This window comes from Anolis sagrei, chromosome 6 (genome assembly GCF_037176765.1).
Source record: "Anolis sagrei isolate rAnoSag1 chromosome 6, rAnoSag1.mat, whole genome shotgun sequence".
Lineage (NCBI taxonomy): Eukaryota > Metazoa > Chordata > Lepidosauria > Squamata > Dactyloidae > Anolis > Anolis sagrei.
In genome coordinates, this window is record NC_090026.1 from 60,135,705 (window position 1) to 60,153,271 (window position 17,567).

Genomic DNA, 17,567 nt, shown 5'->3' on the forward strand with positions numbered 1-17,567 from the left:
TCATTTTGTGAAACAGCAATTCAGTTTTACTAGCAAACTGGAAGTTAAACCAAACCCTTATGAGAGACATGGACACATACATAAATTGTAATAACAAATGTATGGAAACACAATTAAAACTTTTCACTTACATTTCTTATATATTTATATTATATTTATATACTTATATTTCTTAAAATATGTAATTTATTGCTTATTTCACATAGACTTAGGTTTCTTATTATGTTTGCATGACAAACTTACACACTACAGCCAACACAGTTTGAAAAGTAGACCCAACTTTTCTTATGAGAACTGGGAGTCTGCAACTAGAAGCGGTACTATTTAGAAGCTTGTGTAAGGAGGTTTCCGAAACACTCTTATGAAATATTCACTATTTATTTGCAATTCCACACAGCTACAGCCTTGTTTCTCCACCCCATAATCAAAACCACCACTGGAAAACTGGAAAATGCTCAGTCCCCCAGTTGCTGGTACCTTCATTTATGCAAATATGCTGATGACCTTTATGCCTTTCTTGTAAGGTAAAGGTAAAGGTAGTCCCCTGACATTAAGTCCAGTCATGTCTGACTCTGGGGTGTGGTGCTCATCTCCATTTCTAAGCCGAAGAGTCAGCGTTGTCCGTAGACATCTCCAAGGTCATGTGGCCAGCATGACTGATGGAGCGCCGTTACCTTCCCGCCGGAGCGGTACCTATTGATCTACTCACATTTGCATGTTTTCGAACTGCTAGGTTGGCAGAAGCTAGGGCTGACAGCGGAAGCTCACGCCGCTCCCCGGAATCGAACCTGCGACCTTTCGATCAACAAGCTCAGCAGCTCAGTGCTTTAACCCACTGCGCCACCGGCCTTTCTTGTACTTAGTCCTAATCTTTTTGTACTGCTTTTAATCCACTTAATTGGATGTGTTGAAACAGCAAATTACCAGATTAGTTTAGTGTTTACACCTTATTTTTATTGTTATTTAATATTTAATGTTTCTTTTACTTAAGTGATATTTGTCTTTACTGTTCTAATGTAGCACAAATCCTATGTAAAATATATTATGTATTTTTGACATTAATATTGAAATCTGAACTATATATAGAAAGGATGTAGGCCTGTGGTTCTAAGCTTTCTTTGGGAAAGAATGCAAGATTAATTATATGTCAAGTTACCATACCGTGACTCCTGATATGACCGGTGCTTTCCCTTCAATTAGCTTGTACATTTCCTGTACTGCTTCTTCATTGCTCTTATCTTTGAACCGTTTTTTGGCGAGCTCCTGAAGGGCTTCTTTAAACTGGTCATAAGTAACTGTCCTGGACTTCCCCCTAGGGCAAAAAAAAATGGCAGGAGTTATAAAAACATATTTCCATAAGAATCATACACTTATGGGTAAATCTTGAAAAACAATGACCATGTGGGCCACTAAAGCCACCAATTTTCTTAGAAACTCTCCTCCAGTTGGATCAATAGTTCTGCTTCTAGATTAATGACTTGTGACAAATATCCCCAATCAATGAGTTTCATTTTCTCCTTTTTTTTTTCCTGCGTGAGGTGTGACTAACTGTAGTTCAGGTGCAATTTCCTTGTTTCCTCATCACCCCCCTCTATGAATTCAACACTAGATTTGTGCTCCTCTTCAGTATCCATGCTCCCTGCCTCACATATTGAATTATGATCATTCTTGCACTTACAGTATATGATTTTATAGTTATAGTGATTGTAAGTTTTACATGGGAAAACAAGAAAAATTCAGTCAAGTAACTGAAAATGTGAAGCGGGAAGGAAGGTCAGAGGGAAACCTCTGTGATAAGCATATTTCTTGAAATGTGGATAAGTAAAGGTATAACTCCTGGCAAATCCCAAGGCTCTGGGACAGTCTCAATGGCCCTTGCAAAAGATCTACCCTACAAACCTTACATGCTACTTTAAATGTTTACCTCAAATAATCATGGGAACTGTTATTTGAAGCTTACAAAAATTATCTGGAAGATGTCACTAGCTTTCCTTCATGGAACTAAAGTTCCCAAAGGTGTTTGGTGACAGGTGATGGACTATTAGACTAGCTTCATATATTATATTCAAGTAAATGGAACTAGAAACAGCAGTATCACATTACAGTAAAGTCTTGCTTAGCCAACATAAACATGCCAGCGAAACATTGGATAAGCGAAAATGTTGGATAATAAGGAGGGATTAAGGAAAAGTCTATTAAATGTCAAATTACATTATGATTTTACAAATTAAGCATCAAAACATGTTTTACAACAAATTGGCAGAAAAAAACAGTTCAATACATGGTAACATTATGCAGTAATTATTGTATTTACGAATTTAGCACCAAAACATCACAATGTATTGAAACAGCTGTGGATCCGGGTGGGAGGCAGACTTTGTTGGATAATACAGAAGGTTGGATGAGCAACGGTTGGGTAAGCGAGACTCTACTGCACTTCAACACTATGGTCTCTGCTCTGGAAAAAGATATGAAAGATCATAGTTACAGGGCTGCTTCCAGGTACATATGTGTACACACACAAGCTTTTTGTGCCTGCAAGTCTGCTTTTGGAACACCATTTCCTAATGGTATACTCTGTCTAAAACCTTGATATTCACAAACAGAGTACCCTATTCAGGCCAGTTCTAGATCTTAATTACTGGAATTTCCTTCTTCCCATCTCTTTCTCCTCCTCATCGGTTAAAAGCTGCATGAGCCCCATCCAGGATTTCAAACTCCCAGTGCATGTGCTCCAGGGTTGGAAAGTTGTTCAAATTTTAGAGCAATTTGCTTTTTAAAAAATGGTAAGGGAATTAGGTTGGGGCTGAGCAAATGACTCTCCTTTGAATTTAATCCAGGTTTGGCAACTGATGTTGTGAGCCAGTAATCTGGAGGAGGGATAATGGCATGTTAGTCCAGACAAAATGGACACACTGGTGGTATAAGATTCATCACTCGAGTTAAGCAAACTTCATTGTTTTCCAGAGTGGCTTGCATCCCCCCCCCCACCCACCCACCCACCCAAAGCAGGAATGAGAAATCTCTAAAGGCCCTTCTAGACAGGCCCTTCTATATCCCAGGATCCCAGGTTTTCTGTTTATCCCAGATTATCTGGTGGTGTGGACTAATATAATCCATCAGAAAACCTGTGATTAGATCTTGGGATTTAGGGACTGTCTGGCAGGGCCATCTGACTTGTCATCTGACCAAGAGCTACTTCTGGCCCACTGTTGGCAATAAACAAGAGAAATTCCTTTCTTTACCCTGTTCATCATCCTAATTCCATACAGTGAAATAACAGGCTTCTCTGCCTCGTGGATGGGGTCAGACCAGTCTCAGAGGTTGAGAAAAAGTGTCTTTGTGACATCACAAATGTTAGCCAATTGGTACCATCCATAAACATTGACTGTAAATTTGCAGAAAATTTTCCCTCTTCCTCCAGAATTGTAAACTGTTTCTGAACCTGTCATGCTCATTTTTGTGATGTTAAAAGCCTAGTTCTCACAAAGGATGGGTAATCTGAAGTTGAACTGAGGACAAACAAAATGTGTATACTCCACTCTTGTTCTTTAGCTTCATAACTATGAATAAGGCAGCATTTGCCCGAGGCTTAGGCTTATCCATCAGTAAATGGTATGTCACTGAAATACACACATAAGCCAACTAGGCATTGACTGCCTGACCTAATTAGCCCATTTATAAGAGAAATTCTAGCAGACATTGAGCAATATTTGATCTCCACAAATACTCACACATCTATAATTTAGGATACTTCCCCTTGAACTGGATTGAGTGCCATGCTGCTCACATAAACAGTGCCCAAGTTTGTTTATGGCTATGAAATCTGTTTGGAGAACCTAGGTTGTAAATGGTGCACGGAAGAACTCCAATTCATATGCACACCCAAACTAGGTTAAAGGTTGGATATAATCTTAATTAAAACTGTCAAGTCAGAGTTGTACTAATGAACATCTGGGGATTTTGTGGGAAATAAATAAGATGAACAAAAACACAGCAACAGGGACAGAATCCTGTTAACTAAACAAAAAAATGAACAGGCTGATATACTTATATGCAGTTTAGAAAAACACACCAGATGAAGGCTTAAAGTTACATCTCAACTGACCCAATACAGCCAGGGTCCTATGAAGGTCACGGGAGATCACGGTGCTATGCATATGCAGCTTCTGCTTTGAAATCATTCTTCTTTAGAATTTAAAACCTATTTTTTTTAATGTAGACTTTATGTTATTAATATGGTAGCTGGGCCGTTTTTGTCTGAACAATTTATACAAATTAGCAGAGCTCAGAGAAATAACCCATCAGGGTAACAACTATTAGCTAGAATAAACTAGGGAAGCCAGCATTGGGTTTAAAGAAAAATACAATGCATTGACTCACAAAATATAACTCTACAAACATGTTACTTGTTCTTTATTGGGGAGTGTGGTGGAGTATGTATCACCTTGTTAAATGAGGTGGCTGTGAGGTTAAATCCACTTCCCAACTTTATGTTTTGAACCAGCCCCATTCCTGCCAACAGGAAGCATGGTTTCTGTCAGACAGGCTTGCTGGAGAGTGCTAGCCTCTGGGTTGATGGAACGATCCAGGGGAAAAAGAGGACAGAAGTAGGCATTAGGAGGTCAATGAAACTAGGGAAGCTTTTTTTGAAAACTGTATGATAAAAAAATTACATCACAAACTCTTGGTAAGGGGGAGGTGACAATGACAATGATGACAGAGCTGGATAGGTCCCACATGGCCTCCAAATAGGGGCACTGGAAGACAACTTCTTGGCCCCAGTAAAAGAACAAGGACACCACAGCTATAGTGAAGGAGTTAAAAGAGGAAGGTGCATGTGCAATTTATGTGTTTTCACAGATTTAAGGGTTATCCTCAAAAAGGCGTCTTAATCTCCAAAACACATCATGTATTTTGTAAAACCTTACCAAATTAATTTTTTTTAAATGGTGAAAATGGGAATAATTCCTTTTTATTCCTATGTTAAGTTTCTAAAGCTTCAATTAAAAAATGTGAGCTTTTTGCAGGGGGAATAGGGAGAAAAAAAGGAATTATTCTACTTGACATTCATCAGGCATGGGAAAAATAAATCTTGCCATTCCTAGTCAGCTACCACAGTTGCTCTGTATAAACACAAGATGCATTAATACCTGTACTCTGTGCCTGGTGCTCTGGTATATTTGGCACTAAGATTAATATAGAAAACATTTGTTACAGTAATGTTTTGTCAGCCTCCAGACAATACACTCTTAAAACATTTATTCTGTTGTGTCAGGCACATTTGCTTTCATGGGACCCACTCTGTGTCCTAGGTTAATCTGGGAAACAAAGAGTTTATTTAAACTTTGCTTACATGCTTTTGTTTCTGTAACAGAGAAAAGTCAATTCCTCCACTTCAGGCAGAACAAGCTGCAAGACACAATCTGATGCCCATTCCGAGATATTTGCTGCCAACATTCAAGAGTTGCTTAAATCTAAGCCTGAACACATAGAACAGTCATGTTTTTGGCATTTATGAAGAGGGAACAGCACCTTTCCTGTTATACACTTCCCCTCAAGCTGGGTAAAAGAAACTAACCCAATATTTCCAGTGGATATTTGTATCTAAGAAATCAACAAAAGCATTTTAAACACGTGAACAGTATTCAGTGATAGAATTCTTCTGAGTCTTCTCTGTGTATCTTTATCAATATCTGTATCTATGTATCTGTATCTTTAGATCAAGTTTTCAATTCATGCATTATCTGACACAGTTCGGTGGTTAAAAATTGGCACAGAAAATAAGCTGAAATGGATAGACAGAACTTGTCCTACTGAGCTTTTCCATTGCTATGTTCTGGTACATGCTACAGCACTATGTATAAAATATATGACAGTGGTCTACAAACATGCACCTAAAGATAAAATACAAGTATCTCATTCCAATTGTTCTCCAATTTCAGTTATTTTCAAATCTTGTTTTGACAGTTTTATCAAAGAACCAGTATTAGAAGAAGAAGAAGAAGAAGATGGAGAAGGAGAAGGAGAAGGAGAAGTTTGTTTTTCTACCCTGCCTCCATCTCCCTGAAGGGACTCAGGACAGCTTACATGGGGCCAAGCCCAGGCAACATACAATTTAAAAAGCATAAAACAACATAACAATAATAGACAAGCATCAAGCAACAAAAGACAATTTTGAAAAGGGGGAGGGGGAGAAGGCCAATATACGAGCTGATTAAAGGATAATTGGTTCAATAGGGTAGGAAATATCATGAAAACAGAGTAATTCAACAGGATTAGAATAAATTCAGTTTAACTTAGAAAACACAGTTGCCAGTTCACACTTGAAATTTCTAGCAGCAATACCACTCTCACATGACTTTCCATCAGAGAAGACTCACAGCTCCAACCTTGTAAAGTTTTATGTTCCTGAGGACTGACTCACACATGTATCAGTATATATCAGATGATGACTTGGAACTCAGTTATCTTGCAGCTAAACAATTCAGTTTTCTTCATCAAGCAACACTTCATTTACTTCACTACTGAGAATACATGTCTGAATGTCTCACTAACTTCTAGGATTGATTTTCTTACTATTGTTTCAACTATTTTTTCATCACTTGCACTGTGCTTAAAATAAAACTGAAAAGATTGACTGCTTCAATGAAACATGAAGTCCCTGCCTCAAATGTTGAAAAACACTATATCGTGTGTGCCCATCAAGGGGAACAAATATTTTAATTCTGAAGAAAACAGATGTTTATATTATAAAAGGCATTTTTTAATTTCAGTCCCTAAGTTTCTTAGAAAAGTTAAACGAATGTTTTGTCTCATTTTCTGGGGGAAAATTTTTTTAAACCTAAAGGCATCCCTGTTGATATCAGTGTATTGAACATTTACAGTACAGGAAGGAATCTAACTGGAACATAAGCCTGAACCAAGAAAGACCAACCAAGCAAAGCTCTTCAACAAATAAGGAATGTGTTACCACTCCAAGCAACAGAGAACTGTGATATAAACAGACTGCGGAAACATCCCCCAAAGTAAACAAAAAAGGAGAAAAATCTCAGAAGGAAAAAGGATTAACAGTCATTCTTTCTGCTATTTTCTGCTTTAGCATCTTATGTATGTTGCACAAACAAAAGACAAAAGATGAATAAGAGTAAGCTCCAAGTCATTTTTGAAAGCATGGATGCCAATGATTCCAGATGTCTTTTGCAACTGCTAAAATGCACAACAGCCTGATCTACTACTATATATCTTCCAGGGAGATTAAACAAGTGTCACAACGATATGCAACATATATATGCCTTCTGTAAACTAATATGGTAAGGATACAAGTAAAGGACATGTATCACCCACCTTTAGAACAACCCATGTTCTGTGATAATACTTTGCTATGAGTGTATCATATCTCCTTGTTGTCTCTTTTCAGTTGTGAGACATTCCAAATGGAGTTATAAATAATTTTCTGATGAACTAACTCTTAAGTAGTGATTGGAACTGAGATTTCATGTAGGTAGGTATGACTGCAGTGAAAAGTGAGGTTGTAACCAGGCACAAGTGCTATGCTTCTATTGTGGCTATCCTAGTGTTTAGTAAAACATAACTTGAAGTTGTAGATGTATATAAAGAGCTTGCCTCATGCTACAAAAGATGGCCGGTTTCAACAACATACTCAAATTAAACATCAGGTTCAGCTTCTATGTTATTTGATGGAAATACAGAATGCAACACCAGATTACCAACAAATTCAATTTTTTGTAATGGCTCTCAGGCTAAATATATTTCAAGAGTCAGCATGCTATGTGACTGGGCCTCCCTGTGGGTAAAATTCCCTCTTCTCGGTCACCTTGGTGCAACAGTTGTGCCAAGGAATGGGCATGGATGGTGCAATATTGTTCTCCTGATTCTCTTAGAAATATCTGATGCCATGAACCATGGAATTCTTCTAGATCACCTGGCAGCAGGCCCGTAGCCAGGATTTTGATTCGGGGGGGGGGGGGGGTACTGAGTTTGCTTCGGGGGGGGGGGCTGAGTTTGCTTCGGGGGGGGGGGCTAAGGATCTACCCTAGCAAACCTTTTGTATCATTATCCCAATAGCCTCATGCATATGGGATATATTGAGCATGGTAATCAGATCATGATATGAATAAACATAACAGTTTAAATAATGTACCAGTACGGCCTTCTCGCGGAAGTCACTGTTGAGAAGGGCGGGGTAGAAATATTCAAAATAAAATAAATAAATAAATAAATAAATAAATCGCCAGCACATGTAGGGAGAATGTCAGGAAAGCTAAGTGGCAAAACGAGCTCAGACTTGTTTGAGAGGTAAAGAACAATAAAAGAGTTTTAACTTATGTCTGTAGCAGGAACATGAATAAAGACATGATAGGGTTACTGTCTAGAGAAAATAGCACAATTTAACAATTTAACAAGGGACAGAGAAATGTTATTTGTTCTGAACTTCATCTGAAAGAAAAACAATGCTCAGCTGTGAAAAACAGAGCAAATGATGCAGAAGGGAAACTATAGCACAGAATAGCTAAAGAGGCATACAGAAATTCAAGTCTGCAGGGTCAGATTAACTACATCCAATGAAAATAAAAGAACTGAAAGAAGTAATCTCAGAACCACTGGCAATCATCTTTGAGAATTCCTCGAGAACAGACACCACAGCAAATCAGAGAAGGTCCAATTTTTTACTGATCTTCAACAATAATATTAGTATGTCTTTGTGTAAATGTTTTTCTGTAATCTGATGTACCCTCTCACACTGGAAATTGCAATTTAAAAAACCTATGCTTTAAAGTTATTGAAAAGTTTTTCATGACAAATTGGTGTCAGAAGTGGGATATTCTCTTCCAATGTGGGAAAGTTATTCATAACAGTTGTTTCTGTTTCATTCAAAATGCCAACTGTGCAAACCGTCTGTTTTGACAAGCATGTTCCATATATGCAACACAAATAAGACAGATTAAGCATTGGTTTATACAATCAATTCAGTTAGAAGAGAAAACACCTTTTAGTGATCTGCATCACTTCAAATTGCAGGGCTTGTAAATGTCAGCATTTTCTAATTCGCTGCACATAGAAGTAATACAATTGGGAGAAAATATAGCCTAGACATTTTTTCAATGTATTTTCAAATCTCTCTGCTACAGACTGAATTTCAAGAAGAGTTCACCAGAAAATTCTAATCTAAAGGCCCAATTTAATTTAAGAAATGGTCCACGTACTATTCCTATTGTAATTTGCATATGTTATTGTCTGAAGTCAAAAGAGTATAAAATTAATTTTATTCCCATGGGAGAAAATGTTTATAACACAGAGCTCCAAAAAGGAGCCCTGACATAATTCCAGTCCTCACCTTCACCCCAGTCAGCCCTTGTGAAACCACATTGTTTGGTGCACAGAACATGAGAAATTTGCTGAAGGAAGATGAAAGGATATGACAGAATGAGGGAAAAGAGCAGGAGGAAAGGGTCTAGATATTCAGTTGCAATGCATTTGCCGTTATTAAGCCACTGCAGCTGTTTATTGGCAAATATCTGCCAAAATATACCTACTCCTATTTCATGCATAAGCATGAACTAACACGGTTGGTACTAACACGGTTGTCCTAAAGGATGACTCTTCTCGCTTGACAAAATGGAACTATACTCTTAAAAATAACCAAGACATAAATATTTTTCTTTTGTCCTCACATTTCAAAGATAGTTTGTCTTTGAAATTTGAACAAATTTGAAATGCTGCAACCCAAATTTGAATAGGTTTTATTGATTTGTCATTTTAGAATAAGAATCAGTTACCATATATACCATCATGGAGACTAGGGACAAATCTACATAGGGCACTTATATATAGATCCATAGCCCCAGCTTAAGTGTCTTATGTAGATCTGGAATATTCCCCAATGAATCAGCCCAGGGAAGTCTGCACAGCCAGCTTCTGAGCCACCCCCTTGGCAGGGGGGTGTCCACATAGCCTAGCACAGTGGTTCTCACCAGGCGTTTTGGTCTAATCCCAGCCAGTTTACCAGATGTTAGGATTTCTGGGAGTTAAAGGCCAAAACATCTGGGGCCCACAGGTTGAGAACCACTGGCCTAGCACGGTGCTGCACCAGGATCTCTCTTCCCCCCCCCCCCCGCCCCCGCTCTTCTCTCTAAGTAATGCTGGCACTTTGGCCAGTGTCAGCACTGGTAACGACAATGATCACAAGCTATTTCACAGTGCATGGTTGCCACTACAATGGGGACAAGATGGTGATGGTAAGTGCCACTCCCTTTTCCTGGTCAGCCCAAGGATGGGGAAAGCAGAATGGTTGTGTAAACAGTAGTGGCCAATTCCAAATCAGGATCAGGCCTATTTATACATGTCCACAAAATGTAGGTGAGCTCAAGAGCTTATAGGAAACTTCAGGGCATTCCCTGACTCTGGGAATCTCACGGCAAAGCCTTATTAAGTGGCCTTGAGGAGCATATAGGATGAATTTGCTCCGTGCATTATGTGGATGCAACACAGTCCATTCACTTCCATCCCACAGAAAGCTGAAACTGTGCTAGTCAAAATAACAGCGGAATAGAGGTTTTAGATAGGCAACTGAGAAGAGATGAAAGTAGGGGAAATGTTCAAAAGAACAGCTTGATGACCTGCAAAGATGAAGGCCTTTAAGGGAAAATACTAGTTGAAAACTGAGAGCTCAGCAGGAAGCGAGGGAGAGAGGAGAAATGTAAGATACTGAAAAGGAGCTGCTCAAAAATCTTTGTGTCTGCTGATAAGAGAAAACAAAAAGAAGGGAAAAGTTTACTAAACTTTGCGCATGCTCAAAAAAGGATGAGTTGCACCTCGGCCTGGTGGCACTTCCTTGCTGGTCACTCTCAGTTATACTTCGCTGGTCACTCTCAGTTTTACTTGTATCTAATTGGGGGGGGGGGGGGGAGAGCAGAGAGATACCAAGGTCTCACCAAGCCTCAACAAGATATTAACCATAGAATTATGCCGGAGGACCTAGAAATACCTAAAAATAATAACTAAATAACCCCTCATGAAACAGAAGGTGTTTTAAAACTATTTTTAGGACAACAATAATTATAAACATGAGTTAGAATATTTATAACTGGCCTGTCTCATGATTGCATTCTAGCATTTGTCCCGTGTTTTAAGGAATACTTGTTTTCTGTAAGCCAGTGATATGGAGCAGCATGAGACTAGAATAGCAATAGAACATGATAGCAATAGAATAGCAATCAAACAGAAATAACACTAAGGAAGAATGGGAATCTTTTGTGCAAAAATATAATTTTCAGCACCACTTTCCTAGGGTGATACATAGAGGTACCAGGAAGAACTCACAACAATTTTTAGCAGTAACTTTGTCTCACACAATGTATAATTCTTCCTGCAAAATTCTAGAAGCTAATCATTTTTTAAAAAAAGAAACCTGTCCAGTTAACTTCTTTCTGTAATAACTATATAGTGTAAAACTGACAGAACAATTATATGGCTAACTGAACTCAAAAGTGTAGTCAGCCACTCAGAGTTAATTCTATATCTTGAACACATAAGTATTCTGTGAGACATATCCATCAGCACATTAGAAAGTGAAGTAACAAACATAATGTAACACTAGCCATTAAAATAAAATATCCTAGGAAGAAGCAGCCTTCTAAACCAGTCTCTATAGGTACAAATGTTTCACATGAGAAAAAACGAACAATTATCTCTCACATTAAGGTTGGTTCTCAAGTCAATATTGCTTGTTAGAGTGAAAATGTAAGAATATATCTGACACCCATCTTTAAAGGAATTCATCCAAGCCACAATTAGAGGACAGGTTCATATGCCTGCAAAATATGTGGAGTAATATAAACACATCTCATCAAGTACTTGTGGTTGCCTCATGAGGGCATGAGATCTTTCCTGATGATGATGATGTATGACTGGGACTAGATGAAAGAAGCATACACTGGTCAAGTATGTATCCTTGAAACTTTGTTTCCATTGCTTTCAATACTTGGACTATCAATCTATCTAATGTGGACCTACAGAAAAGATGCCTCCTTGGAATTTTTGAAAGTAAATCCACATATGTTACTAACCTACTGAGCAAAGGACATGGGGTTAGAAAGCAAGTTTCCATGCCAATTGAATGCGCTGCTCTTTCCTGCCTTCCTTCATAACAAAGTGGGGATGAAAGTGAATTGGTTTATGATGAAGGCATCAACACAAAATGGCAAGGGAGGATGTTGGGGGAAGAGAAGAAGAGGAGCACAGTCTGGAGGAGTGATGTTTGAAGAGAGTACAGCAGTGGCAGAAGCAATCTCTCTTGAGCTGTCATCCTTTAAGAGTCTTGAAACAGCCATTGCTCTGGGGTAAGGGGGAGGAGAGGGGTGTGACATCCTCCCCACTAACTGTCCAAGCAAGAGAAGGAGATAAAGAAATAGCTCCCCTGCACACACACACACAATTCAAATCCCTCAAGAGAAAGGAGCATTGCACTTTCTATGTCCACTGACTGCCATACTCTATTTCTGGAGCTTTGTGCACTTGTAGGAAATTGGAGCAAGGATGGACAGGTCATGAGTCTCTGCTTCAATGGGGGCGGAGAATGGGTCAGTCCAAGTAATATTTTAAAAGATTCCCGAGAAGGCGGCAGGCAAAAGAGAGAAGAAACTGGCCAACCCAAATAACTTGCTGGTAAATTGTTTGGACAAAGTGTCAACCCCTCTGATGGTGTCACCTGGTGTTTTCTGTACCTCCTGTACTTCCCTAGAAGTGCCACTTCAAATGCTTTTACTAACCAAGCTGTCAGTCACCTGTAATAGAAGTAAAGTTTATATTATATTTTTTTAAAGTGGGATCTAACATGTCTTACAAGACTTTTTATCTTCCCTCTTTTGATGATAGCTCCTGAACATTCCATGCAAAAGCTCTGTTACAAGAAATTCAATGTACACATTTGACAAATATGAATTTAATATGATGTGTGGGAATGAATGGAAGAATGGAAGGATGTGTGGTTGGAGTTAATAATTTTGGAAACACCAGTATAATATTAAGGCCTGCAATGACTAACTACCTGCTTGCTGGAATTGTGATCAAAACCTGCTAATGAGAATTGATAAAAACTGTGACAATGGTTTTTTCAAGTTAAGGAAATGTTTGCAACATTCCTTATGTTAAGAAGGAAGTAAATATAAGATCAACACCAATCAAGAAGATCAAAAGCTGGCCAGAAAACTGAGATGGAGCCAGGATGGAAGACGTCTATCATTAATTTACAACTTTGGGACTACATCAGCAGAATATTCCTATAAAAGACTCAGTCTAATAATGCTGAAAGTGTGACCAACCTGAGGAGTCTGGTTCACCTGTTATGCTCTGCTCCATGAGAAGGAGAGAGATAGTGTACCTATGGATAGTGGCAGATTTGCACGAGAGCAGTCTGGTCACTTTGGGGCTTCTTTCTCAAGGGAAGAGTGCACTTTTGGAGTTTTAGATTTTGTGCAGGGAGTCAGGATCTGCTGCATGGAAAACAGAGATCTAGTCCTTGGCATTGTGCTTAGGGAAAGAAGTTTTGGTATCTCAGCGTTTTGAAGTTTTTGGTGTTACGGAAGGTATGAAACTATGCATTGGTAGGCTGCAGGACAGCAGTGTCTGGCCTAAGAGGTGCTTCTCCAAGGAGGGAGAAAATGATATGGTAATATTTGGATGCATGTGGATGAATGCGTGTACATGTGTGTGAATGTTGAGTGAAAATGTAATTCCCCTTTGTTTGTTTGTTAACCAATGTAATTGTAAATCCAATGTAGTTGCATAGAATCTGTATGTCTATATGTCCAATGTCATTCTTTGTCTAAATGTTTTTCTGTAATTTGATATACCCTCTCACACTGGACATTACAATAAAAAGAACCTATGCTTCAAAGTTATTGAAAAGTCATTCATGACAGCTCTCCTCAATGATGGGTGCAGCACTCCAAGAAGAGAAAGGAGAAATCAGTTTTTGCCATCCCAGACATATGTAGACCAATCTACATCCCAGCTAAGTTGCCTAAAGCATTTCACACCTAAAAATCAGGGGTAAAGTACTCCTACCATGGCACACATTTTCTCTCATATTTCTGTGGCACAAGGGCTTTGAAAAATATAAAACACCACAATATTAATTTATGGTAGCTATCACAAAGAACACCGCATTTCTTTAAACAAAGTAGTTTTCAACTATTGTTAGGCACTGAGCAAATCAGTAATTGAACGAGATTAACAACAGAACAATGAACTACTGTTTTGCAGCTAGACCACTCAATAGTTTCATGTCTCTATTTATGATGATCGTTATGATTATATATGCTCAGATGTAATTGAAGTATTATCTTCTGACACATTTGAGTTTTCTAGTCCATAAATCTTAAAAAGAAAAGAGATATAGATTGATAGTGGCTGTAAACACAATTTACATAATTTGAAAATAAACTATAATCCTTGCATTTTAGAGTATCTGTATTTAAAAAATTAAAAACATCAGGATGGTACCAGAAACCATTGCAATGTGTAATCTTTTATGCCTGTGTCAGATGTTGATCCTGAACAAGTTGGTGACATCCACAAATAATACCAACTGGCTTTCCTATCAAGTGAATATAAATTAATTTATTAGAGAAATCTCAAATCTGGAATGTATGATTGCTACACCTTTTTGCTATAGCAGTTTTCATTTTAAGTAACAACATGAAATTGTGGATTGAGTGTTGGACTATGGCTCTGGATACCAGAGTTTGAATTCCTGTTCACCCATTACAACTTACTGGTTAACTCTGGGCAAATCACATATTCTCAGCCTTAAAAAGCTGCATGATATAGTCACTTTAGGGTCTTCATAAATCAGAAATTACTTGAAGACACACAACAACATTACTTTTGATAAGTGATTTTTATCTACATTTTGTTACAATAGTATGACTTTGATGGGGCCAGTGTGGAGGTAAGCTGGGTGATAATGCCTTCCTCTGTAGGATGGGGAAAGCACCGATTCGTGCAATATGGGGAGTGAGGCAATGGTTTCCCTTGCTGCCTGCCAATTTGCCACAATGCCTGGTAAATCCCTCTGCTATTGTCCACTTTTTGGACCTCAATGTGATAAAGTCCTAAGAAGATCACTTGGATATAACTAGTTATTTCGAAATATTTTGCCCCAAAACAGTTATGTTACATTATTACTATAACTTACTGACAGAAAAAGCCACATTTTGGATATGCTCATTGATCTTAGCTATCCGATTCACTTTCCTTCTGTATGCAATGTGGAATGCTATAAGAATAGAAAATTATGTTTCTTCATGAGTGTTTGAATTTTGATTCTCCATGCCACCAATTCTGCACCCATGATCTTAGCCATTTGATTTACTTTCCTTCACTGACAATGGAGCCTGGAAACACGTTTTATATTGTTGGGAAGATTATCACAATCACCATAAGTACTATATACAAAAGGAATGTTGCTTTTATTGTTATTCCAGTTCTTTTTGCCTCTGAGTAGATATGCATAAACAGTGCAGTGACTATGCTGTTTGCCACTGTTTCCTATGAATACTTGTTTTTAGCCAGCATGTATTTTAAGCAGCTTTTACTATTTGCAATTTTATTCACTGGATGTTCTTAATCTCATTACCTGTATAACTTTACATGCTACAGTGTAATAAGGGTCTCTGGACCAAAATATTTTTTTTCTATCTTTTCTATGAATACAGTAAACATATAAAGAACTCTCTGTCTCGGAGTGTGGTGGAGGCTCCTTTTTTGGAAGCTTTTAAACAGAGGTTGGATGGCCATCTGTCAGGGGTGTTTTGAATGCAATTTTTCCTGCTTCTTGGCAGGGGGTTGGACTGGATGGCCCATGAGGTCTCTTCCAACTATGATTCTATGCTCCTGGAAAACTTTGTTATGGTCCATTTTCTGGGCAATCACTAAAATACATAAGAATATAAAGAAACACTTCTTAGGGATACAAATATACAATGTTCTTTTATTTAGGTCTGGAGCTTTAATCTAGAGCTGTTATTTTCTTCTTCATAACAGACTTCAAACTTTCATTGAAATAAGTGACGCATTAAACGAAGGCAACTGAACAAATGTATGAGCCTACAGGGGAAAAAAAATCTCTGCAAAGGAATAAAAGATTACAACAACAATAAATATTGACATATTTTATCCAATGTGAACAGCCAGAAACTCCAAAAGACATTTGACAACTTTTATGAATGCTGGGAACACAACGCAAATGATAACAAGGCAGCCCTTGAGGGCAGGAACATGTGCGAGGCCAATGAAATTCTAACAGCCTGGGAAAGTTTCTCCCTCAGAGGCAACTTAATGTCTCTGTGATGGTCTAGAGAGAGAATTAAATATCTCTCGGCATTGACCTCATCTTAAGGAAAGCTAGAGGTTAATGTCTTAGCTATGCCCTTATCCATCTCCATAAATCTACTTTCTAGCTCCATAAAATCCTCCAGTTCTCAGGAAACCATCACTCCTCCCAATGCACGCTTTCAGCTTTTGGTCTTTATTATCTCTCCCTATGTCTGTTCCAAGTGGCAGCTGAGACCCGGACACTGCCCACCCCTGAATTACATCACCACCCATTATAAGAATACTGTAATTATTTTCCAGTGTAGAGGAGGAAGAGTCTCCCCAGATCTTCATTCATATAGATTAGAAAGGCAGTTGTCAAAAAAAGCTAAGGCCTTTTTATTTAGGCAGCCCTTTGGTTGAAAATGTGATAGAATGGGTTTGTAGGGTGGGTGCGTTTGTTTATTTATTTGAAATCATAATCAATGTTTTCAAATGTATTTTAAACTTGCTTTTAGCTGTACGATTATTGAATTGTTTTTAAACATTTGTGTAAATAGTGTTTTGATTGTTGTTCTGTCTTCCAGGAGCTTGGTTTGCATTATCCCTTAGTTGCATAAAATAGCATCCCTTTGCATTTTCCCCCAGGGTTGCTACAATCTCAGCAGCACCCTAAAAGTTAAACATTAACAGAGGATGGAAGCAAGCCTTTTGCTGTTATTGGTTTTAAAAAGTATCCTTTTGGTCTAGAGACTGCCCTTTTTCCTGGGGATGAGATCTCCATTTTGGAGAAGCTCTCCTGCCTTCTTTAGTATAGAAAAAGCCTCAGAGGTGCTGGTGGCCAAGCTAGGCAGCTCGGACAGGCCATTGTGAGTACTGTTACTCTCTCGCCTTTGAAACTGGTGCTGAGCTCAGATAGAGAAAGACCTGCTCTTTCTAAAAGATAGCAGCTCAGTGCTGGGGCAGGGAATATCTCAGAATTTCATCTCCAAAACTAATCTTGAGCTTGGATAGGGGAAGACTTGCTCTTTCTGAAAGATAGCAGCTCAGGGTTAGGGTAAAAGATCCCAGGATTTTTCTACCATTGGGGGAAAGTTAACTTGGCAACTGAAGGAAAAGGGAAAGAAAGAACATCTATATGGCACAATTGTATCTTCCTAAATTGACTGTTTGTGTTTGTAACTTCATCAAGCTGTGCCAAGTCTGTCAAGGACTTTGAGAAATAAATG

General features: G+C 38.4%; 1 protein-coding gene across 2 annotated transcripts in view; it reads right to left on the bottom strand.

Moving 5' to 3' along the window:
- TPPP (tubulin polymerization promoting protein) overlaps positions 1 to 17,567 on the bottom strand; it is a 74,629-nt gene that overhangs the window by 13,376 nt on the left and 43,686 nt on the right. For both annotated transcript variants that reach the window (XM_060781472.2, XM_060781471.2), the window contains exon 3: positions 1,162 to 1,312. In XM_060781472.2, coding sequence (XP_060637455.2) covers positions 1,162 to 1,312 — 151 coding nt within the window. The remainder of the gene's footprint in view (positions 1 to 1,161; positions 1,313 to 17,567) is intronic.